The sequence below is a fragment of the Chlamydotis macqueenii genome, chromosome 5 (assembly GCF_036417535.1).
Source record: "Chlamydotis macqueenii isolate bChlMac1 chromosome 5, bChlMac1.mat, whole genome shotgun sequence".
NCBI classification, from domain to species: Eukaryota; Metazoa; Chordata; class Aves; order Otidiformes; family Otididae; genus Chlamydotis; species Chlamydotis macqueenii.
This window is the reverse complement of record NC_141560.1, coordinates 55,426,124-55,451,806: the sequence shown is the minus strand read 5'-3', so window position 1 is coordinate 55,451,806 and position 25,683 is coordinate 55,426,124. Positions and strand designations below refer to the sequence as shown.

The 25,683-nt window shown below is 37.6% G+C and overlaps 1 protein-coding gene across 1 annotated transcript in view; it reads left to right on the top strand.

Annotated features, from left to right (window-relative positions):
* Positions 1 to 23,349, top strand: part of NUCB2 (nucleobindin 2) — a 30,892-nt gene extending 7,543 nt beyond the window's left edge. Inside the window, exons 2-13 of the mRNA XM_086749533.1 lie at positions 5,770 to 5,913; positions 6,542 to 6,649; positions 7,967 to 8,093; positions 12,134 to 12,237; positions 13,966 to 14,151; positions 14,792 to 14,882; positions 16,400 to 16,458; positions 17,962 to 18,054; positions 19,019 to 19,108; positions 19,691 to 19,861; positions 20,192 to 20,273; positions 22,007 to 23,349. Coding sequence (XP_086605659.1) covers positions 5,770 to 5,913; positions 6,542 to 6,649; positions 7,967 to 8,093; positions 12,134 to 12,237; positions 13,966 to 14,151; positions 14,792 to 14,882; positions 16,400 to 16,458; positions 17,962 to 18,054; positions 19,019 to 19,108; positions 19,691 to 19,861; positions 20,192 to 20,273; positions 22,007 to 22,119 — 1,368 coding nt within the window. The 3' untranslated portion in view covers positions 22,120 to 23,349. The remainder of the gene's footprint in view (positions 1 to 5,769; positions 5,914 to 6,541; positions 6,650 to 7,966; positions 8,094 to 12,133; positions 12,238 to 13,965; positions 14,152 to 14,791; positions 14,883 to 16,399; positions 16,459 to 17,961; positions 18,055 to 19,018; positions 19,109 to 19,690; positions 19,862 to 20,191; positions 20,274 to 22,006) is intronic.
* The last annotated feature ends 2,334 nt before the right edge of the window (positions 23,350 to 25,683 follow it).

Here is a 25,683-nt window from a genome sequence, read left to right as displayed (position 1 = left end):
GATGCAGCCCAGGATGCGGTTGGCCTTCTGGGCCACAAGGGCGCATTGCCCACTCATGTTGAACCTCTCGTCTACCAACACTCCCAGGTCTTTCTCCTCAGGGCTGCTCTCGATCCAATCCCCGCCCAGCCTGTATTTGTGCCTGGGATTGCCACGACCCAGGTGCAGGACCTTGCACTTGGCCTGGTTGAACTTCATGAGGTTGGCACGGGCCTACCTCTCCAGCCTGTCCAGGTCCCTCTGGATGGCATCCCTCCCTTCCAGCGAGTCGACGGCACCACACAGCTTGGTGTCGTCGGCGAACTTGCTGAGGGTGCACTCTATCCCACTGTCCATGTCGCCGACAAAGATGTTGAACAGGGCCGGGCCCAACACGGACCCCTGAGGGACGCCACTGGTGACCGGTCTCCACTTGGACATTGAGCCGTTGACCACCACTCTCTGAGTGCGGCCATCCAGCCAACTCCTTGTCCACTGAGTGGTCCATCCATCGAACCCATGTCTCTCTAGTTTAGAGAGAAGGATGTCGTGCGGGACAGTGTCAAAAGCTTTGCACAAGTCCAGGTAGATGATATCCGTTGCCCGTCCCTTGTCCACCGATGCTGTTACCCCGTCATAGAAGGCCACCAAATTGGTCAGGCACGATCTGCCCTTGGTGAAGCCATGTTGGCTGTCACCAACCACCTCCTTGCTCACCATGTGCCTTAGCATGGTTTCCAGGAGAATCTGCTCCATGACCTTGCCAGGCACAGAGGTGAGGCTGACCGGCCTGTAGTTGCCCGGGTCTTCCTTACTCCCCTTTTTAAAAATGGGGGTTATGTTTCCTCTCTTCTAGTCATCGGGGACCTCACCAGACCGCCACGATTTCTCAAATATGATGGCCAGTGGCTTGGCAACTTCATCCGCCAGTTCCCTCAGGTTGCGCGAATAGATCTCATCAGGTCCCATGGACTTGTGCACCTTCAAGTTCCTTAAATGGTCTCGAACCTGCTCTTCGAGCACTGTGGGCGGTTCTTCATCCTTGCAGTCCCTGCCTGTGCCTTCCACAGCTTAGGTGGGGAGACAAGAGTTCTTATCAGTGAAGACTGAGGCAAAGAAGTCATTGAGTACCTCAGCCTTCTCCACATCCCGGGTAACCACGACACCTGTTACCTTCCGGAGGGGGCCTACATTCTCCTTGGATTTTCTTTTGTCCCCTACATACCTGTAAAAGCTTTTCTTGTTACTTTTTATATCCCTGGCCAGATTCGATTCCATCAGGGCTTTAGCCTTCCTCACCTTATCCCTGGCCGCTCGCACAGTCACTCGGTAGTCCTCCCAGGCTACCTGTCCCAGCTTCCACCCTCTATAGGCTTTCTTCTTCACTTTCAGTTGGTCCAGGAGCTCCTTGCTCATCCACGCTGGCCACCTGGCCTTTTTGCCCGACTTTTTCTTCATCGGGATGCACCTCTGCTGAGCTTGGAGGAGGTGCTCCTTAAATATGGACCAACTTTCCTGGGCCCCTCTTCCCTCCAGGGCAGCCTCCCATGGCACTTTGCCCATGAGGTTCCTGAAGAGGCCGAAGTCCGCCTTCCTGAAATCTAGGGCAGAGAGCTTACTGTGCAGTTTCCTTGCCGCCCTGTGGATCTTGAACTCCACCGCGTCATGGTCACTGCAGTTCTCTTTATGTATTACAAGTAGAAATGTTTGCTTATCCCTCTAGGGAAGATGAGATTGATTTCTAATACCAACAGATTAGAGTTGTTCTACAGTTATATGCCTCAGTTGTTTCACTTCAGCATGGACATTTTATGTATTGGTTTTCCTGAGTAGCAAGGGGAAAAGTCAGAAAAATTTAATGGTGTGCCCCCCTTTGGCCTAAACTGACAATCCCCGTCTCCACAATTATTAATGTTACTAGAAGTTGTAGGTCAGCAGCTTTAAAAAGGTTATTTATGTCTTTAAAATGGATCAAAGATGAGGTGTCATTGTTGAAAAAGTGTTGGCTTTAGTACTTGCCGTAGGCAAAGAATGAATCAAGGGCTAACACTTGAGTTTCTGGCTTCTCTGCCATGGTTAATCTCTCTGTGTGACCTGTTGGTCTTACATGAAATGAGTGTGCTTAGATAATAGCCACATATGATTTTCAAAAACACTGTTTACACACCTTACATAAGTAGAGTGGCTTATGATAATATTAAATTACTTTCATTACTATAATTTTGTATATATGAAATTATTTTGGTCAGAAAATTATTTCTCCGTCTTTTGGGGTCCAAATTTTTAGCATTATCGGAAGCTATAGTTTCTTTAAATGAACACTTCCAACATACATAACCCTTTAAAATTATTTCTAAAAATATTGAGAGTATAGTTATTATACTCATGTACTTTGTAAGTCTTGATTTGCATTAGTTGTTTCATATCCATTGCCTAGACTTCCTCCATTCTTATGCCTTTCACTTACCAGTTTACCAGACTGCCCCATTCATAATCTGCAAGAATTTCAGCAAGGTGGATTTTTGTTTTACCTATAATTTTTTTTTTACTGTGATACTCTATGTTCAGAGAAGTTATTGCCCAGGTCGTTTGTCCAGAATCTTTGAAAATAGATTCTGAGGTTCAGATCTCTCCTGTTCATTTTTTAAATACACATAGTTGGCAGATACTGAATTAACCATTTGCCTTCCTTTTACTTTCTTTGATGTTTTGTTCTTCTGAAAAGGAAAGTACAACGGCTTTCTCACAACTGTATCTCAATCTGCTTTGGAAGTGAACCATCACCTTTCAAATATTGTCAGTCTTACCTATAGAATTTATAAACCTTTCTTGTTAAGAAACAATACTCTGATATAATCTGTAGCATAGCCTAGGCCATCCAAGGTTCTTCTATTTCAAATTAGGTATTGAAGGACTGGAAAAGATTCAAGGAAGACTAACAAGCAGGATCAAAGGTCTGGAAAAGCTTCTGTAAAAGGTAGGTAAGCTAGCACTCTTTAGGCCAGAACAGTGAGGACTGGTGTATGATCACTGTTGGAGAGCTATAATATAGAACTGGTAATTAAGAATGTTTTGTTTACATCTCTTTCAACAGAATAACTTAGATGGTCATTGAATGAGATAAATGAATGGCAGGTTCAAAGCAGAGATGGTTCACACAACATGTGTTACCTGTGGGACTACTTACTATACTTGTCATATTATAGGTAGTCTGTTACAGAAGCACTCTCTTCTATTTCTATGCAGCCTGCTGCATAGTTAAGCTATTTCCACTTTCTGTTTGTTGTTTTCAAGCCTACATGGTGATCCAGTTGTGTTCCTGTGTTGACAGGTATGTCAAACAGGCAATAGTGTTCAAAGAATGACTGTAACACCAGAAATAGCAATCTGCTTTTGGAAAACAGAGGACAAAATTAGGTGATCTTGTCCATGCAAGACAGAAAAAAAATTGACAGTAGGGTGATGGTTGTCTGTCAGCTAAAAGAACTGATGGTCTACATAACATATATTAATTTACTAACGTTATCCATGCTACTGTAAAATGAGCTGTGGCACTAACAGATACAAACTCAAATGATAGCTCTAGCTCAGGACTTCCCAGCAGCATTGTTGATCTGCCCTAGTAACCTAGCCTGGCCTGAAGGTCCAGTATGAGGACAGGAGAGGAGACTTCAGGGCAAGTCCATTAACTCAGTGATTTGGTTTATAGAAGTCATCCAGTTCGTACTCAAAAATACACAGTCTTGGCATCTACATCAAGATCAGGAGACTTGAAAAGTTACTATTTGTTTGTTGTTATAATTTCTTGTGGTTAAATCCTCTTGAAATTGCATTTATACAATATTCTGTAATTAAAGATATCTGAAGTATTGGAACTTTGGCATTTTTAAAAGTGTTTGTGAATCACTGACTTCTTCATTCATCAGCTCTATAAAGTCACTGCAAGCCAACATCTTGCGTAGAAGTGTAGAAATTAACTTACTAGTTCCAGCAAATCAGTCTGGGTTTCTTTTTTGTTTGTTTTTTGTTTGTGTGTTTGCTTGTTTTAAAGGAATTACCTAGGCAAAGCTAATCAGACCTGCTGTTGTGGATCTGACAGTAGTACTGATGTTGAATCTAATATGCTCAATATGGCAGCAACGATAGCTCCTGCTATCCCGTCTGGTAATGATCAGATGTTAGTAATTTTTTAAATGAAAGTAACAGGTATTTGCTATAACTGAGCAGAATGCATTTAGGCTTTTTTTTTGCTGAAGATATGATTAAGAAAAAAAAACAGTTTCAGAGTATTCTTGTCATTCTCAAGCCTTTGATGTATAAAACAAAAGATGGATAGGTGGATATATTTTTATCCCTAGCTATTTGCTCATCCCTGACAAAAGAAAGAATACCTCTGCGTATCTTGTATGCCTTTTCTATTTATTTTTTCTTAGTAAGAGTCCTTTCTTTTACATAGTAGTTATATGAATAAAGAGTGTCAATGATGCTTAATATTAAGTAGGTACTGTTATCTACATTTACTGCCTTAGTAAAGGGGCAGCTTAATCCAAGCAAAAGTAACGCTTCATTGTTGAGTACTAGAGCATGTAGTCAGGAAAACTGACACTGACACTGTAATTACAGTTTGTCCCTCCCACACCCCCAGAAAAAAAGAGATTTGCTGCTGGTGGACATCAGTACTTTTAATAGAATTACTTGCATGACTAGTTAAAGCACTTGTACAGAAGTTCTCCTTGTAGCAGGTATATGCTTTGTTTGTTTGCACATTTGTTGAATATTATGTCTTTTTCTTTCACATATCTAAGCTAATTTTAGGCAGTATTTGACTGACAGCTTTCACGTTACAGGAAGTGATTTGTGTTACTAATGTAACATTAGAGTTTGCTCAAGCTTTTTATAGAATTATCCAGAGACTGTGGACTGTCATAGGCTGAACTGGATGAATTGTCTCAAGAGCCTGACTTTGCTGGATTACCATCATTACGTTTTTAGCTGTTTAAGTATTCCATCTTACCAGTTGCTGAATGAATTGAGTTGTTTTCGACCAAATTTGATAGAAAGGGAGAAGACAGAGGTCAAGAACTGTCAAAGTGCTCGGTGCTCATCAAACTACGTGCAAGTTAGTCCTGCATAAGACACCAGGGAAAGTCTAGGGGAGATTGGCTTAATAAAGCCCCAGCCTCAGCAACAATTTCAGGTAGTGTGAACACTTTCTTCAGGAATCTCTGTCAACTTGAAATACAAATATAACATGGATTGTAAAATATTTTTCCTGCAAATAAATTTTGGAGGGGATCTTGACTGCAAATTAGGCAAACTACTCCATTGCTGAAACATAAAAAGTACTGGCATTACTACACCAAGATCTGATTCAATGTCCATGATTATCTTTTGCCAATAAATTCAGCAAAGGCATGATGGTCAGAGTAAGGATGTCAGTGTTAGTTATGCAAAATGTGGCCATCCTAAACAAGTGTATGAACATTGCGTGTTTTCACCTGTTCTGCAGAGCCATCGATAATACTTTAATATGTTAAAAACCTCTCACTGTTTACAGTACAACTTAGGTTTGCCACACAACTGTAAGATAATCTGAGAAAATCTGCTTGTGTAATAGTGGCTGTTAAAAATTAAAATTATGTTTAACTCTTTTAGTGTTCCTTGAGAGCAGTAGAACATGTGGGAAGTAGGTTGTTACAGATATCTATGTAGGAACGTCAAAAAACTCTAATCAATACGGTGTGATAACCTCATTTATGTTAATTTTTTTGTGATTTGGTCTCATTTCAGATGAAGTGGCTATCTGTGCTGCCCCAACAGTGTGTTTTGCTGATGACTTGTCTCCTAATGGCCTTGGAAGCTGTACCTATAGACATAGATAAGACAAAAGTCAAAGGAGAAGCCCACGTAGAAGGAGAGAAGGTAGAAAATCCAGTAAGTGTAATGAAATTTATCTAATTAATCCAGTAATCTGGCTATAGCAAACTCCCTGAAATTTAGATGTTCTTTCCTGGAGTTACTTGCAGGAAGGAAACAAATATTAGCCCGTAGCATCATACCACCTGCTATAATGAGGTTCTGTTTAAATTTGTTATCTTTTTTTTTCTTTTTTTTCCACAAGCTGCTAGAGGTGAGGTTGCACATTTAAGGAATTCCCTAGCTTACAATAGGAAGAACTGCTTACTGTTCCACAGAGACTTCCTTCAAGTGATTGAGTGGTGGCTTAGGAAATTCCACTCAGTGATTCCAGTTCAGTGTTTCAAGTAGAATAGTAATGAATGAATTGTGCTGTTTTTTAAAAAAACAAAAATATATTAACATAACTGAAGTTTGTGTGACATGGATTCCTAAACACTTTTCTCCTCTTCCTTGTCAGTTGCTGAAACAAATGAATAATTAGAATAAGTTGGTATAGGGCAACAATGTAAATCAGAAAAAAATGAAAATATATAAGAGAGTATAATACCTGTTTTGCTGAGATTTCAGTTTAATCATTGTATTTAAATAAAATGAAATGTTTGTTGGTATATTCTTTTCTCAATTTTAGTTTCTTTTTTTGAAGGATACAGGACTTTATTATGATGAATATCTTAGGCAAGTAATAGATGTCTTGGAAACAGATAAGCATTTCAGGGAGAAACTCCAGACTGCTGACATAGAGGAAATAAAGGTAGGTCCAAAAAAGGAGTTAAATTAAGGTTAATTAAATCCATACTCATGAGACATGTATGTTGTTCTTTCTTCCTTTTCTTTTTTCATACTCCTCTCAATTTTTGTAAGCTTAAATTTCCTCTCATTTTTATTTACTTAGGTATTTAACTCTTACTAGATCTTTGTCTTTAGCCAAGGGACAGCAGAACTTCTGTTCATTAAAGAATATCCCATAGCATAAAAACACCCAACAACATATACTTGAATGCATAGTTTCTGCCTTCTGTCTGTCTACTAAAAAGCCAGTTTCAGACTTCATACAGGTAGATGGGCCTTCATGTACACCAAAACAGCTGCAAGCATAGCTCTCTTGCTGTTGCCTGCTGGGTAATTTGGAACACTATTTTGAGGAAAGAGATGTATCTGCCTTTAGATAATATGTCATAAATGAATATGATGACATGGAAGACGATTACAAGAAAGTAAAATTTTAAAGTCTGGGGAAATTGAGGAATTGTGCTAGAGGTAAAGTCAGTGTATGTAGGAATAAAATAGACCTCTTTATAAAGACTGGCTTTCTCCACTGCTGTCCTTTCTTTTGTGCCAATCCACATAGCACTCTCTCCAAAACCTCACCACATTCTTGTCTTTTCTGCTTTAGTTCCTGGCTCTAGGTGATGGCTGTTCTGCATTCCCCTTTATGAGCTAGAAATTCAGCAGGGGACAGGTAGAAAACAGTCTGAAGTGATAGACTTAAAGAGGAGATCCTGGCTTTTGCATTTCCTTTAATCCTTCACGTTGCTGTTCACAGCTTTTGGCTCCTTTTTCTTCTGTGCTACATCTAGTGCAACACTTGAAGGTTACTGTCTGTTTCCAGATCCTGATAAACATTATTGCAATACACATTGGTGGCTGTTGCTGTGCTTGTACCTTCTCTCAAGTCTTACAGCCATCATCAAGCGGATGAAGAATACAGCAATTTGTGTGCATCTCACAGTCTTTTCAACTAATTTGAAAATATTTGATCAAGAAATTTGTTACTTCTTAAACATTATTAGGTATTGCTGCTTCAAGGTTATGCTTTTGCTCTTTGGAGGAGCAAGATACTTAGAAATTCTCTTTTCAGAAAGCTTTTAGAATTCCTCTCTCTTTCTATAACCATAGGCTTACAAAAAATTGAATTTGCTCTTTGAAAAAATTTTGAGATTCTTACAGTGTGGGCTACGGTATTGTCAAAGACTGCCACTAGTCTACTGTCTTGCAGCTCATGTCTAATGGGAATCCTAAAGGCTACTTTCTTCTAGTTTTTATACATAACTTTTGGTTTTTTTGACAGAGTGGAAAACTAAGCAGAGAGCTTGATTTAGTAAGCCACCATGTGAGAACACGGCTGGATGAACTAAAAAGACAAGAGGTGGCAAGATTAAGAATGTTAATTAAAGCTAAAATCGATTCTGTTCAAGGTAAGAATACAAAATTTAAGTAGGTGAGTTAACAGATGGGATTGTGCTGGAGAGGTGCCCAAAGTTCATCAGTTACGCTTTATTTGTTGTCAACAATAATGAGTGTAAGCTGAAAGTGAATGTCCTTTCAGAGCTGGCCTAGGGCCAAGAAAGACCAATCTTCATAGGAAACTGGGCAGAAGAGAAAAGCCATCTGTATTTTAAAATAACTAAACTTGATTCTGGCAGTGGGTTTTTCAGATACTTTTAACCCTTTTTCAGCCTCTTTTTTATTTTTGTAGTACTCTAATTTATAGATTACTCACCGAGAACTACTATCATAGTAGGACTATGTTTAAGAACACAACATGACATAGCGTTTCATATCTTTACATAGTAGAAAACAATTTTTTTAACAGTTAGTTAGTTTCCATTTTCTCTTTTTAAGACTCCTTTCCACCAGTTATAGTTATTGTCCAGATTTAAAACAAACATTAAAATTTCAATTTAGAAGATTATTTTTCTTATTTTGGGGGGCAGCTTTAAGCTCCTGAATAAAGAAAAACATTTGGAGTGAAAAAAAATTCCCCATAGCATTTTCTTAATTGCTAATGAAATTGTACAAACTCAGGCAATTTGTTTCAATGAATACAGGTTTCTAATGATTCTGATTGCTGTATGTTTGTGTGGGAAATGGTGCCATCCCTTTTTATTTCTCACTACTGAAGAATTTTTAAAGTTTGCATTTAGAACTAATTCTGTAAATTTCTTACTAGTGGTTTCTTTTTGAAGAGAATTAGTTGCTCATAAACAAAGATTCTAATGATGCACTGCATGATCTTGCTTCTGAAATGCTGTTTTTCACAAAGAAGCTCTAATAAAAAGGACTTAATTTGTCTATTCAGATTATTTTAATATTAAAAACCTTTGCAAGTTATAGGGAGAGATCCCACTGAATTGAACAGGCAATGTATCAATTGCATGATACAGGTGCTGGAGCACCTCTCCTATGAGGACAGGCTGAGAGAGTTGGTGCTGTTCAGCCTGGAGAAGAGAAGGCTCTGGGGAGACCTTATAGCGGTGTTCCAGTACCTCAAGGGGGCCTACGGGAAAGACAGGGAGAGACTCTTCGGTAGGGCCTGTTGCGACAGGACGAGGGGTAATGGTTTTAAAATAGAGGGTGGTGGATTCAGATTAGACATTAGGAAAAAATTTTTTGCAGTGAGGGTGGTGGAACACTGGAACAGGTTGCCCAGAGAGGTTGTGGCTGCCCCATCCCTGGAAAGATTCAAGGCCAGGTTGGATGAGGCTCTGAGCAACCTGATCTGGTTGGAGATGTCCATGCTTCTTGCAGGGGGGTTGGACTAGATGGCCTTAAAAGGTCCCTTCCAACCTTAACTATTCTATGATTCTAAAATACTCTAAGAACAGGGATCTGTCTTCTAGGCTAAGCCGAATTTAGAGGCGGCAAGTAGACTGAAGAAGTATGCATGTGCAAGTATGTGTTTATGGGGATATTACTAGGGTCAGGAAAGCATCAGATTAATTTGGGAAAAAAATATTTACAGTGTAGTATCTTTCCAATAAAGTCTTTAGGTCCTTATTATTATTATTATTAATGAATAATAATATAGAGTTGGCTGAGGGTGGCCGATCACCTATCTGTCCTTTGCTTTATTTAATGAAAGTTCTAGTTCAGAGGCTACAGTCCACTGGTAACTAGATAGTGCAGATCAGCAGTAGACCCTCCACAGGAGTCAGTGTGTTGCTTCACATTCCTGCCAGACCCCGTGTTCATCTTTCTGTGGCAGCTCCTTAGCTGCAAAGAGCCCAGTCTCATGCTTCTATTGCAGGCAAGTGGTCCAGTGACATCATGGTGACACTCACAGTGAGCTAGTTGACAGCAGCTAACAGTACCTGATGGGGTACATAGTAATTCTGTGTATTTCGAAATTTTTTATTAGTGTAATGGACTGATTACTTCTAGCCTCTCTACTTCCATAAATCAAGTAGCTAACAGAGCATGCTTTAGAAAAATAATTCCCCACAACGGATCAGACCTGTTACAGTGAGATCTTACATTTGGGAAGAACAAGAACAGATTATTCCAGTTCAAAATATTCACATGACTACTAAGATGTGAAAACATCAGGAGTGGGAAAACATTTTGTAAAGTTTATAATCAGCCCTGCCAGTACTTCACATCACATACAAGAAGTATGGACAGATTGTCTAGAAAATTAAGTTGCGTCTGTACAACTGGACAACATCTTAGAACATGTGCAAAAGTGCATTCTATAGTAACAGCAGGCCAGAGCTGTTTGATTTCCTTTATTTTTTATTGTCAGTCTTTTCTCTGTAACACAACTCAATATCTTAGTCTTCTATCTGATATTAAAAAAAAAAAAAGGGAAAAAAGCATGTAAAACCCCATGTTTTCTTCCATCTCAGATGGAAACCTGAGATTATATTCTGCATATATTCAGTCCTGATACAGATGTGTTTTTAAACATTTTCGACAAGATCCTGCTAGACTGATCAGTATAGGACAGAAGAATGTTAGGGAGTGGGTCTCAGATAATACAATAATGTGACAAGTAAATACTATCAAATAGAATTAGTCTCCCTGAGTCTCCCTCCACTAAGAAGCGGAGGGAAATGGGCTTGGGGGCTGGTTTTTTGTTTGTTTGTTTGTTTTGGGTTTTTTGTTTGTGTTTTTAAAAGCCTATTATTACACCTCTAAAAATGTCTTAACAGGCTAAGTCGCATATATTTCAGCCGAAATTATGATATCACCAGGGAGGAATGATGGTTAAAATCTGCCCCAGCCAGTGTTTTGTGATAATAAAAACATAGCACTGAGTGTAAGACAGTGTTGCAATAAGGACACGGACTCCGTGGATGGTGTACCGGAGACCTTTATTGTTCATCAGCCTAAGTCTTTTATCTCTTTTCTCAGTTACATGCGGAATGCACGCGCTTAATCATCTAATTCAATTGGTAGCAATATACTGTTCACGTGCCTTAAACTTAATTTGGATTGGTTATAGATTTTTAGTTGTCTTTACTATTTTTGCCTTTGGTATTTACTTATCTTGTTCTAATTGCTGTTTTTTGTTATTGAGCAAGTGGTGTTCAAGGACATAGCTCAAATTCTTCAATATCAGACAGCTGTGCTGCACTCTCTGTTCCCACATGACAGATAGTTTGCCAAAGAATATAATGTTCAAAATTCTGTTTTCCAGGTTTTTTTAAAACAAATAAAATGTATAGTAAAAGCTTGTCAAAATTGTTATGCATAACATATCAAAGTGTATGCTGCTTAAGATAGCATTATTATCTAGCAGTTGGAAATCATGGTAACAGCTAGAAAAGCCTGTTGTAGAAGTGTTTTGTTGTTAGTGCATTGCGTATTGATATTGTTGGGTATCGTTCCTGTCCTAAGGAAGAGAGAAATGTTTACAGCTTTTAGATGCAGGACCTGACTCTCCAGTGTCTTGCACTTCCCGTTTTGCACAAATGAAATTTGAATATCTGATTTGATATGATTTGATTTGAATATCTGATTTGATGTGATTTTACACTGTATTGTATATGCATCTTTGGCCAGATATAAGTCATTTGCAAAATGTAGAGAGCAATAGAAGAGTCAGACTTCTCCCAGTTCAGGAAAAATATGCAAGTTGTTAGCTTCACTAACTTCAACTATCTCATTTATAGGAAAGACTATAAAATGTTTTTCCTAGTTTTTGAAGCTCAAATTGATTGTGCTTTTCCTTGCAAGCCTTAATTTGTGCATGTTTAATTATTGTGTGCAGTGCAACATGGACACATCAGAAGGAATACAGTGCAAATCGCTATGGAGTTTGCTGATCTCCTTCAGGAAAAGCAACTTTAGAAGTGTTGCTGTGGTTTCCTCCAACAGTGAAAAAATTATCCAGTCCTCAGGGACCCTCTGATACTTACAAGATACAAGCTCCCATATGAAGTTTTTAAATTTCCTGATCTCACTTGATTTCAAACTTATTTTAATGTTTTACATTTGTACCTTGTTCTTTCAGACACTGGCATAGATCATCAGGCTCTTCTTAAACAGTTTGAGCACCTGAACCATCAGAATCCTGACACGTTCGAACCTAAAGACTTAGATATGTTGATCAAAGCAGTGAGTGCAAGATATAAACTACTATGGGGTTTTTTGGTATTAATTGTTGTGCTTGTTTTCTCTGGTAAAGGCAAATCCTTTTTTATGTATTACTTGTTTATAAATTACATCCGGTTTTCATTTTAAGAGAAAAGTCAAAAGTCTCCATTACCTATTTGAAAACTGTTGTCAGTGTGCATTCTGCTAAAGAGCCCATAAATTTTGAGGTGGCATCTTAACAGAATTTGCGTTTATGTACCAGTACAAACAATTTCTGGAATAAAATAGCCTTTCTGGGAGCCCTTAAATTAAATGCAGTTTTGATAGGGGTACATTTTTCCCAAGTGTATTTTCTGATTTCTATTTCTAAATTAAATAAATTATTTATCTCACAGAATGACATAAATAATTATCCCTGAACTAGCTATTTGAATTTTGGGATCTAGTATATATATGTCAAGCTGCGAAACCACAGCAGAGTAGAATTTAAGGTATCAGTATTAGAAATTGCATATGCTGGACATGGCATTCAATGCCTGTTTAGCAGATTCAGTATCAGTCACAGGTGTGTGGGTTTTTTCCAGCGCGTGTTATTAAGGGGATGCAGTTAGGCTAAGCATGGCATGGCTGTTTTCAGCTGCTGGAAAAAAAATATACTTTCCAAGGGGAAAAGACTCTAATCTCAGATATGCTTTAGAGAGTGCTGCATGTCTGACATAAGAATTTGACAGTTTTTACATTTTCAAAATAAACGGAAAGATAAAGTATATTTTAAGCTTTCTATAATTTTTTTTTGTATTTTCTTTTACTTAGATATGTTGATTAAAGCAGTGAGTGCTAGAAAATTTTGGAAATTGGAAAATTTTATCTCAATTTTCTGTAAAATTATTTTTTATATTGATATTGCAAAGTTTCTTGCCATTTCTGAGCATTGCTTCTGGGAAAATTCTTTTTGGCTAGGAGAAGCATATCCTCAGTGGGGCAGTTCTTTCTCTTTTTTTTTTTTTTTCCTTCTCATTTCTCAGCTGAGATATTGACCGTGTAATGGGCATTTTAAGGGGTCTTTGCTTTGGAATTGGTTTTGGAAAGGTACAGTGAATCTGAATACTGAAATTTAAATAACAGAGAGACTATTTCAGGTATAAACATTTTACTTTGAAAAGCACTACCAAAACAACCTTTAATATCTTGAGCTGCCTGAAAATGATACACCTCTAAACTCTATACTTGTCAGAAATTCTCTCCTCACACCCTTTCTCTCCATATAATTGGAGGTTTTTTAATTTAATCTGTATTAGGCTACTGCAAACTAACTCCCATTATTAATGAAAGCACTTTTTTTAATTGAACTGTGAGATAAGCTGCAAATGTTCTTATTCTGAAATAATCAAGGAGCTAATGGTAGTATTTGAAGCTGTGCTTAATCAATGTGGGACTTACTTAATTTTTTATTAATTGATGGGAAAGGACACCTCAATGCCTTCTTACAATACTGTGTATTTGCAAAAATTGTCTAGCAGTTGAACACTTGCAAATTAATTGATGTGAAAATAATGAAGTGAGGAGAGATGTCTCTGCATCACTGTCACATGAAAGGAAACCCTTAACTAATCTACCTCATGTTTAAAAGGAGAATGGCAATATGGCCAGCCTTGCACACAGATCTGAATAATACAGTGTTTTTAATGTCATATGAGTTAACATAATTGTGTGGCATAATTCTATGTCTACATATATCTATATTTTTAGGCTACAAGTGACCTGGAAAACTATGATAAGACCCGCCATGAGGAGTTTAAGAAATATGAGATGATGAAAGAACATGAGAGGAGAGAGTATTTAAAAACACTAGATGAAGAAAAGAGGCAGCGAGAAGAATCCAAATTTGAGGAGATGAAGAAAAAACATGGAGATCACCCTAAAGTTCACCATCCTGTAAGCCCACAATCTGTTCTTATATGATTGGGTGGAAGCTTTCCTTTCCAGAGGAAAGAAGCTAATAAAGAGAAGGGTGTATCTTGTTTGTTCTCAGCATTTGCCTGTTTGCATTGACATGGGAGCAGAGTATGGGAACAATGCTCAGAGCATTACGAAATATTCTGTATATACACCCCCATTTTTTCTGTACAACTATTCTATTTGCTGGCAGAATTATTAATTACAAAGAGGCTAAAACTCATGAGGAAGAAGCCAGAATGGTATTCAAAACTGTAGTGTGCCTTGCCTGGCCTGCAAGGAACTGCATCACAGTACCATTTGCTCTAGAAAAGGCAAACTAATTTAATTCCCTTCAGCTATTATTTCTAGATGACTCTGTGTGGCCATGACTGATTATTACAGATGTTGCTTTCCACAGAATATGCATTTCCTTGACACTCTCTCTTTCCCTGGGCCTTTCTGTCTAATGAAAGTATTAGACCTCACCAAAAGGGAATTAAAGAATATTCCTTTGATTCCATTTGCATCATGACTAACCAGAAATAAAGCCTTTCAGAGAAACTTTAATGCAAAGGTAATGCAGAATAATTACACTTAATCATCTTTTGAATAGTTTTTCTTTGTAACTAATCTATAGGGAAGCAAAGATCAACTGAAAGAGGTGTGGGAAGAAGCAGATGGACTAGATCCTAATGAATTTGACCCCAAAACATTTTTCAAATTACACGGTAAGAGGTTTAGTTTAATTTAATGAACAAGTGAAGTGACTTTCTGTTACCTTCTGCTGAGGGCAAATTTGTCTTATGCTAGGATGAAGTCTTATGCCTCAAGCAATTTGAATTAATCTGAAGAGTATAGAGGAGAAAATATTTATGTTATTGTTTGTAAGTTTACTGCAAAGTTTTAAATGAGTTTTAAAAGTTGAAAACAGTGTTTTGTTTAACTACTCGTAAAATCATACAGCAAATAACCAGTAGTGATTCCTCAGGGAAGTACGGGCACTTAGAGGGCTGCCCATATCTATAACTTCGCTTGCACACTACATATGAGGAATAAATCCTCAGAGGTGTATGTGGGAAGACCTGCTTTCTCATCATCTCTGCAGATAAGAGCCAGACACCCCTTGTCTTTGGAATGGTTATAAAAATGACAAGCCTCTTCAGAATTTGCAAGATTCCCTTAATAAAACAAAAACCAAAATGCTGCCCAATCCTGCCATTATATTTCTGAGCAGTGTGCAGCTAGAAACAGTAAAATAGTAGCAGAGATGAGGATGCATCTCAATGGGCATTTTGCTTTAAACGTGATTATATACATGTGTAACCTTATATTCTGACATGGTTAAATGCTTCATAATAAAGTACCCTCAAGCAGATCCTGCCTGGCAGTGAGCTGTGAAGGGTTGAACAGTACATAGAATTTGACTAATCCCGAAGGTAATAATTTAACTGAAGAAAAGTGTTCTAGCTTGAGTCTGAACTTTTATCTTGGTTTATAAAATATATAAATATGCATTATAGTTATTAAACCTTATTTCTTCTTTCTAGAAAGAGATCTTGAAAGATAATTTTCTGAAAATTTTTGGTAGCTTCTTTGTGCAAATCTTACCAAAACAGAAATAGCTGAAGTAACCTTTTGCCTTAAAGCTTAGTATATAAAATACTTAAAAGCAATTAAACAAAAATATGGCATAATAACAGTCATTTGAAGTAGACATTCTGTTTCTATTTCAGAGATAGCATAACAATATTCAGAGTAGAATGTGAGATAAAAGATGAATCATTAGTTGTCAAGTGTTCTCTTTGCATCTGTCATGAAAAGTAATTTTACAATTACCTCTTCTCAAGCACTGCATATTTGTATAGATTTTCACATAATTCTTTAAGTTTTTTTGAGAGTCGTACTGTTGGTTAACAAAGTTTTTCTTCAGATTTTTGTTGCTCCTGAATCTATTTACAAACTTAGTTGTTAAATTGGGACAATTGTTCTCAGCAATATTTTTTGGCAGTTGCACTCTGTGTAGTCCCGTTGTGACCTATTTCAGTTTGCTAATCTAAGAAGTAGGAGGATTGCTGCAGACCTGTCCAGCCAACCAACCAAAAATGGCAATATAGTTCAGCCAATGCCTGATAAAAACCTAAACAGAAAAAACAGTATGCTGATAATTTAATTAACTCATGGAGAACTATTACATGTATTACTTTCTGTATATACTCAACTTGTATTTTCAACATTCTTTTTGTAGATGTCAATAATGATGGTTTCCTGGATGAGCAAGAATTAGAAGCCCTATTTACTAAAGAGGTAAAAAAAAAAAAGTTCAGAAACTTAACTTGTTTCAGTAAATGGTTAAGGGATGTCTGTATTTTTTCCAAGTATATTTGAGGGCTTTGGACTACAAATTAGAGTATTCATGCCAAGTTTTGTGCATCCTTATGTAAAAACATCTCAGCAGGGACAATAAAGTAGTTGAAACATAGGACTCAGACACCAGAGATCTAGTGCTCATGTATTTCTCTGCCACAGGCTTGTTTGAGATTTTATAATTAATCTGCAGGATAGCTATACCTATATAAATTGCAATGCAGAGAGCTGCACTCCTGGTCTGGCTCGATGCAGCCTGGTAGAGGTTCTGAAGCTGGGTAGCTGTGCTCATTTAGTGCTAATCAACAAGTCATAAGACTTGTTGAGAGAAAAAGGGTCATGCTCATGTGAATTGGCTGAAAGACAACACATTGTGGATATGGCTACAGAAATTTCACATATTTTGTATCTAGCTAGTTTGGAGCACACCAGGCTCTTAGTTTCTTTAACCCTTGGTTTGTTGTCTGTGAAAATGCAAATATTAGTACTTCTTGGCCTCCCAGAGGGGTGATGATCGCAATGTACTGAAATTCTACAGTGATGGGCATTGCAGAATCAATGAGTAAATGAAAGCCTGTGGTCTTCATTTTTTTCCAGTAGGTTCTGTTTTGCTATAGCAGAAAAAAAACTCCTGAACTTCCCATTCAAAGATCCAGTACTATGGCTGTTCATATCTAGTCTTACAGTTTTTTCTAGATTTCATGAGTCGGGGAGGAAATGTGCTATATAGTGTATATGGAAGCATATAAATTCAAACTACTGTACATTTTTGAAGAAATTAAATTTGCAAATACAGATTTCTAACAATACTTTGCTATAATGCCCTCTAAAACAATGAAGATACATGGCAGTCTTTTTTGATAGAAATATCCCACCATTTTGCAGGTTTGTATTTTAGAAACAAGTAGTCAGGCCCTTAAAATTACCTATGGCTAAGTAAGTGAAGTTAAATGACTAAGAAAGCTAAGTAGAAGCAAATAAGCATGAACTCACCAGAAAGACATTATGCAAGAGAGAAGTGAACTGTTAAATTAAGCACTCAATTTGACTTGTGGTATCCTGAATGCTTACAGGGTCAGCTGCATACTCTGGTAAAAAAAGCCACTCTCTCCTGTTCCGGAAACCATGTGGAAACTCTGCCTGCTTTGAATTGAATGTACGATCAGACTGTGCGTGCTGAGGTCAATTTTACTGTAATGTCCACAGCACTGAATAACAACAGACCACATGAATTAACTGCAAACTTCATTCTTAGCAATAGAAGGCTCACTTGTTGCTTAAATAGTATGCTAAAAGAGAATTACACACACACTCTCTCGCTCTATTGGACAAATGGTGAACTCATGTTTTTAGTATCATCTCGTGCTATTGTTCCAAATATGCTCTGTCATTTGAGTGAGCAGCCCTTTCTCCAAACTAACTTTTGCTTATTTTGAATTTCAGCTAGAAAAGGTTTATGATCCCAAAAATGAAGAGGATGACATGGTTGAAATGGAAGAAGAAAGGCTGAGAATGAGAGAACATGTAATGAATGAGGTGGGGACCGATGTTCAGTAGAGCTTCCAATTTCCTTCTATGTTAAAGAAACACAGTCCTCCTAACATGGAGGGTTGTCTAAGTACAGTAGAAAGGGATGACCTGTCACATTGAATGTGGTTTGTGCTGGGATTCACATAGAGTTACAGTTCTCATGCCTGGTCCCCATATTCTGATGTGAATGCCTGCTGACTAGTTTTTATTTAAGAAGTTCCAGAGAAGGAATTGTGCTATAACCTCCATCTTTTGCAGATACTGAGATTCAACAGAAATTCCCTGTGAATTCTGTGTCAAACAGGGAAGACACTAAATGTGCTTTTGCACTTAGCAAATGGGTAAGATTTAGGTGTGAGAGTGTGAGAAGAGGGAGTAGAGCAATGTCTTCTAATAGTTCAGCTCAGGAGACAGAGGAAAGGGAAGAGGATGTTTTGAATTACCATTTTTTTCACTCGTATATTTAATGTGTTCAACTATATTCCTTAAGCTTGAGGGACAGAGCAAGCCTCATCTTCTATTAGTCATAAACGGAAGCATTTCCTCCCTTCCCCTTAAAGGATTCTGACACAGTTCAGTTGGGGTTTTTATGTTTTAAAACCTCTTCATCCAATAATGGAGATTACTCTGACTCACAGTGACAAAATTATTACCAGAAAGCTACAAAACATTTTCCTCAAAAAAATAATGCGTGCTACTATTAATGTTGGGGCTGTGACCACAAATAATGTTTCCAATAAAGCCAATGAATTTTGAAGTAAAATGTGAGGATTTACTTTTAATTTCCATTTTTGTTATGCTGTGTAGGCTTGTGAGAGAAGTTTTCAGATGATCTTGCATGCAGTCCCTTGAAAATGGGACAGTTTAAAAATAAAATGGTTATATTTGAAGATAGTTGCATAATGAAATTAAAGATTAGCTCCACCAAAATCTGTCCTTTGGGTTGATTTTATTTTTTTCCTTCAAATAGGTTGACGTCAACAAGGACCGGCTAGTGACTTTGGAAGAGTTCCTGCGAGCTACAGAGAAAAAAGAATTTTTGGAGCCAGATAGCTGGGAGGTAATGGGAATGTGTTCCAAGTGCAACACACTGTAGTATTACCAGCACTCTAACCAGGAAATCAAATGGCATGTCTCTGACCTTTCCCTTTTTTCAGTTCTGTTTTGGTATATGTGTGGTTAAGTGCCTTAGCTAAATGTAATGTACAAAATGTAGCACATAATGTAGTGCAGATGTAATCCTTACGGGTCCACACACAAACAGAAAAGGTCTTGCGCCACCCTGTGGACTCTAGAAGAGCTTCTCCCATGTGCTTTTCAAACAGAAAATGGACATTTTGTTTACAAATCACTTTAAAGGGAAGGTAAGAGCTCAGCTGGAAGTGAGAGGATTTTTTTTTCTCCTACCTCTAAATGTGTAGTGGAATTTTGCTGAGAAAATAGCTAAGAAATGGCTGTTTTGCTGTTTCTTACACTGAGTATACTAACCCTTTACAGTGTCGTGTGTGGGTATTTTGATGAAAATTCTCAGGATTGTTTAGTGAACTGTACAATTCAGCTAATAATAATTTCATTGGGAAGATAAGAAAAATATATATCCATTCCTGGCTAAGTATTCACATTTTTATGTATTTTCTTGTAGACACTAGATCAACAGCAGCTTTTCACTGAGGAGGAGCTGAAGGAATTTGAAAGTCATATTTCTCAGCAGGAAGATGAACTTAGAAAGAAGGCAGAAGACCTTCAGAAGCAGAAAGAAGAGCTACAGAGGCAACACGACCAGCTTCAGGCTCAGAAACAAGAGTTTCAGCAGGTACACTTATGAGAACAGGATTTTTTTTTTTCCTTTTCTGCATCCTTATATGTGTAACGGCTCATGACAGTCCCCAGCTCTGGAGCATTCTTCACCTTGATTTCTCATATGAGTCCCAGTTGAAGTCTAAACTAACGGTACCACAGCAAACCATAATCTAGTGTTTGGGATTACAGCAAACAATGCAAGCATCTCAACTCAGTAGTACACCCATTAACAAAGACTTTACATAATGACTGCAAAATTTGTTTTACGTGTATTCATTTATGTCATATCAGAGAAAGCTGATAGATTTAAGTTTTTCAACTGTCTTATTTTATTTTTTACCAGGTTCTAAAACAGATGGAACAAAAGAAACTACAGCAAGGAAATCCTCCTGCAGGACCAGGTGGAGAACTGAAATTCCAGCCCCGTATGTGTCTTTCTGTGTAGATACACAAACTTTAAAATAAGAACTCCAATATAAAAGTCATTAAAACTATATTTTCTGTTGAAACTGTTAATATAATGTGGTTTTAATGATCTCTGTAGAGAGGCTCACTAAACTATCTTTAAGAGAGAAGTATGGAACTCTTCTAAAGAATTCCTGAAATCTCAGTGCTTCTAAGTCCATAGTAAAAAAACAGAGTTCTAACTTAAGGCATCAGATGGGCAGAGAAGGATTGTGTTGTACTTATCAATCTGAAAATATTGAGATCTAGGATATCGAGGATTTCTGAGCATCCAGAGAAGAATAGAGACATACAAATGACCAGGTCTGTCTCATGTTCTATGGCTGCGTTATCAGTCTCAGACTGCAGAACAAATCAAAGCATTTAAATGCTTTCAACAAGTCCATCTTCAGTGGCACTTTAGAACAAAATGACATGACAAGTTAGTTTTAGACAGTATGAATGACCAATTGTTTCAGCAACAGGTATATATTAGCACTTCTTACCCATAACACATTGTCCATGTTTCTTCTGTGCTTTAAAGGGGCTCTGCCATCCCATACATCCTAACTTAGCTTTTTCTCCCCCTCTAGAAAAGGTGAAACTAATATGGCTTTATTGGCTTCCATGTTCACATGTTAATGTTATCAGTAAAGCTCAAGAACTTCTTGAAGTTCATCTTAAACATAAAGCTTCAGACTGTATCCAGGCAGCCTTTTGAATACTGGAAGCTCTTAACTGCTCCTGCAGGGCCAACAGTGGGATTTCAAACCTTAAATGCTGTATTCAGTGATTACAGCTTACTTTGCTGAGTACCCTGAAATTCTATTGCTAACCCACTCAGTTCTGTAAAAAGAAATAATGACATTTCAGTAGCAATTTATTTTTGTCTTTCATTTGCTTCAAAACTGTCTGTGGGTAATTTCATTTTATGATCCTTAGTTCTGAGAGCCTCACTACCCCTCACCTTCAGTAGAAACATCATGTGTAAGATGTTTTTACTGGCAGATGCCCTGGGGGTTGGACCGATGATACATCTTTTGATACTGGCAATATTCTAGCAGATACTGTTCTTAATACATACATTATTTTATGTTAAAACTGCAAAGTCATTTAATCAGGTGTTATGATTATATTAGCCAGAACGAGTCACTCTTCATTCACTGAGTTAAGGAGATCCAAGTAGACAGTATTTCTAATCTGTAGGCTACTGGAGCTACTAAGGGTAATTTAAGGAAAAAGAAAATCACAAAAATGCAGCTGCAAGTTCTTCAGCAAACTATGAAAATTAGTATTATTCAAAGGCAGGCAAAGGGAGAATGTTGCAAGTATTGTTGAAGCAGTGAGGAGCAAGTTGTTAATGATTTTTTTTCAAGCTTCCCATATTGGGATTAAAGGTTTCATAAACACATAATATATTCCAGAAAGAACAATCTCCAAAGCACCAATGTGTTATGTAAGTAAAAATATTTCACAGAAACCAAGAAACAACTAGTAATGTAAGAGGAAATGCTGAATATTATAATAATACAGTCTACTGGGTAATCTTAATACTATTTCGTTGTTAGTCACATACAAAATTCTTGATTCCACTTACAACCTAAGAAATAGAAGGTTTTGTTTGATTTTCCCTAGAAACTTTCTTTTAGAGATTTTTCACATTTGGGGCCTATTTAATTGAGAAGTTACAAATGATTTTATTCTTGTTTTACAGCCGGGGAACACAAAGTTGAAGATGCACCAAAACATCATACGGGAGGTGATCAGCCTTTACCACCAGGACACATCCAAGAACCAGCTGCTAGAACTGATCAAGTTCACCTTTAACCACTTGTGCCTCAACTTTATATCATCTTTATTATTGGGGGGGGGGGGTGGGGGGGGGGGGTGGGAAGGGCAGGAAATCAAAGTGAAACATGAACTCTCCACTTTCTCCCGCAGATTGTAAAATCATTGGGAATGTTAGAGATGAAGTATCAACCAGATTTGAATCATGAATTAAACTGATTTTCTCTCCAGTGCATCAATGAGAAACAGAACAAGGGGGTCATTTGTAGGCTATAATGGAGGAGGGAATTAAAGAAACTGTTAATACTAAATATTTTTATGGCCAGGGGACTGAGCTGTTCAACTCTTCTCTTATAAAAGGGAGGAGATGTCTGCTATTCTGTGTTTAGGCATGAATTGGAATCTTCTCAGAAAGGAAGCAGGGAACTGGCCTGAATGTCAGGTTAAGTCTACTGTTTTGTAGAAACTCTTTCCAGAAATGCTGAGAAGCAAAATATAGGGAATTGAAGACCATAGATAAAGGCACTTCCAGCACTACCAAACGCTTTCCTCTTTGAGACCAAATAAAAATCAAACTTTTAATCCTTAATCACAGAAAATTTGCACTTTCTAAAATCTAAACACAGCAAAGAATTATGTGGAACAGTGAATATTTTTCATGTTTACAGAAGCCTAAGAATTTCACTGTAAGCCTTCAAAAGGAATACTGTACTTCTGGTGTATTGATCTGAACCGTCCTCCTTGTTGGGATTAATTCTGTGTAGCAGTTGAATACTCAACTGTCTCTTGGGACAGTACTTTTGTCCCTGTTTCTTTCATCAGGTGTCAGCTGATCTCAAAATTTGCGTGTTATGAAGTAAGCTTTTTATGTTGATAGAAATATTGTGCAAAACAGAACAAGACTTTTTCTTGTCTTTTTTCTGTACAGATTATCCTACCTCCTATGATAATACCAGATTTTTCAAAATGCACTATGTGCTTCAGAAAGCTCTTCTCAGACATGAATCTTTGACTTGTTAGGAATCTCACTATTAACACTTATTAGTCTTTCAGCAGTTGGTGTAAGTTTATGAAATGTACTAAAACAGGGATGCTACTTGATTGTATTATTTTGGTATTGAACCAAGATAGGTCCCTGAAATTATAAGTCCAGTTTTTACAAGAATAAGTTGATTTTCCTGTGGCTTTTACTATAATGTTGAAAAGTTGTGTGATTGTCCTTGCTTGTCATTCATTTCAGACTGAAAGTATCCTAAAGTGTAAACCTTGTTGGGGTTTTTTTGTTTGCTTGCGTTTTTGTGGGTTTTTTTAAAATGTGGGTTGTTCTGATTGTATAATGCTGACTTTGAACTGATAGACACACACCTCGGCAAGCATCCTTTGCATATCGTTCCTGTTCTCTAGCTAACTGCTGACAGTGTCATTAAAGGAGATCATCTGGTTTTGAACAAAGAAACAGAGGCAAGGCTCTGTTATAGAAAGATGTTCCTTTCAGAATAAGGCTTGAATATTTAAGCAAACAAAAAAAAAAAGACAGGAAGCAATTTCTAATATTTTGTATTGACATTTGGGAAGTTTCTCACCCTGAAGAACTATGATTGATAGAAGCTAGGCATATTCCTTCTATGCTTAAGGCTTCTTTCATCAGGCCTGAGCATATTCTTGTTCTCCACACAATATAATAGAACTCACTGCCAGAACATATTAGGTTTCCTTATCTGTTTCATCTTGTTAGTTGTCATGTCACATTTCCTTCATTTGCACCACTCAAACAATTGGACTTCTTTTACTTTTTTTTTGTTTTTGTTTTTCTCCGTGGCAGTGGTTAACATTTTTATTTAGTTTCCAAAACCAGTGTCTCCACTCTCTGTCATTTCCATGCAATTCCAACATCAGTTTAATTATGTCTTTGTCAGGAGACTAAAATACCTTTCAACAACTTCGTTTGTTTGCTAAGAGGCACAGACATAGTTACAGCTACATCCAGACTAACAGAGTTTCTCAGTGCACAGCCCTGGCTTTGCAGTTGTAGCCTGGTAATGGGTAACAGAGTGAGGAGGAAAATAAAGAGGGAATTATTCAAATATCATGGAAAAGGCAAGGGGAATTTTTTTGTGTGTTCTTCCCATCCCACATGGAAGTTTACAGAGGACAAACAATACAGCCACACATGTTTGTAGAGAATCAAGAACGGAAACCGTTGGTGTGAAGGCATTTCTACCATACAAGTCATTCCTCCAGCCTACATCTGCCTCTTATATATGTAATGACATGCTATGTAATGTAATGCTCAAGCTTTGGTTTCAGTGCAACCTCTTACATTTTGATAGTAAGATCCTGTCTCTCCCTGCTTTTGGAGATGGGCATTATATCCTGCTTATCCTGTTTACTTTGAAACATCCAGAGTTTTGTAAAGAACAACGGTTCTTTACAGTTGTAATTTGGGTGCTGAACTCAGCTTCTGCGCACCACGGTGTAGTGAGTGCCAGTGGTGACTCTGAGGAAGCTGCCTGGGAGAAGCCAGAGTTTTCACTTGTCGTTTCATCAGTTAGCATTAGCGGAAGTTCATCATTTTGCATTTCAACTAGCCACTGAGATGCGTTCAGTGTAAAACAGTGCGCATCTTTCCTTCACTTGCTATCTGATATCTAAATGTGTTCTTGTCAGTGTTAATTTAATTAGTAGGCTTGCAGTTTAGCAATAAACTACAAACTTTCTGTTCATTTTATAGAAATGGAAACAAGCAGTTTTTTAAACCTTAGAATTGGTGATCAGGTTTCTCTCTAACAATAATCAAGGTTTAGTCCAAGTGACAATTTGCTCTAAATTATGTGGAAGTCAGTGCCTCAGTCCTCAATAATGCTTAAGTTAACCAAACTCCTAGTGAACACATCTTAAGGTTGTTGACTAATGTTTTTGAGATGAGAGCCCAAATTAGAACTTCATGCTCGTCCACCCAGTTCAAAAATGTCATATGCAGGTGTACCTGTATCACTTGTCAACAAAGATAGCAAGGCCTGAGTGGATGTTCTTTCAAAAGATGGTCTGTCATGTCTGGTCTGTCGACAGACAATGTTCACTTAATACTGTCCATCTCATCCTCCTCTTTAGAGGAAGGGTATCATTTTTCAGGCCCAGGCTAAAAGACATCTCCATCTGAGTGTGATAAAGTCACCAAACTATTTTTGTGGCTCAGTTCTGAAGTGTAGTTTAAATAAGAGTTCTCTCACTGTGAGGAACATCTGCCTTAGAAGTTACGCAATGTGCTGAAGTCATGCTTACATATGAAGTGTTTAGCAGATTTGTTGCTTTTTATGTGTTTGTTGTTCTCAATGCTGATGTCTTCTTTTAATTGGGTTCTCTCTTCCATAAAAGAGACTAAAAGTATTCACCACTAAAAGCATGTTTCTGCCATGGTACTGATTTCTCAGGAGCTTTTTAAAGTTGAAAAAAAATATTAAACTAAGCTTACAGAAAGTAGAAGAAAACTATAATTACAGATAAGAAGAGACTGGAATATCATGGGCACCAGTGTTTTCACCTGTACTCTGCTTTTCATTTAGGAGGTAATTATGAGAAAACTGAATGTAACTTCATACAGAC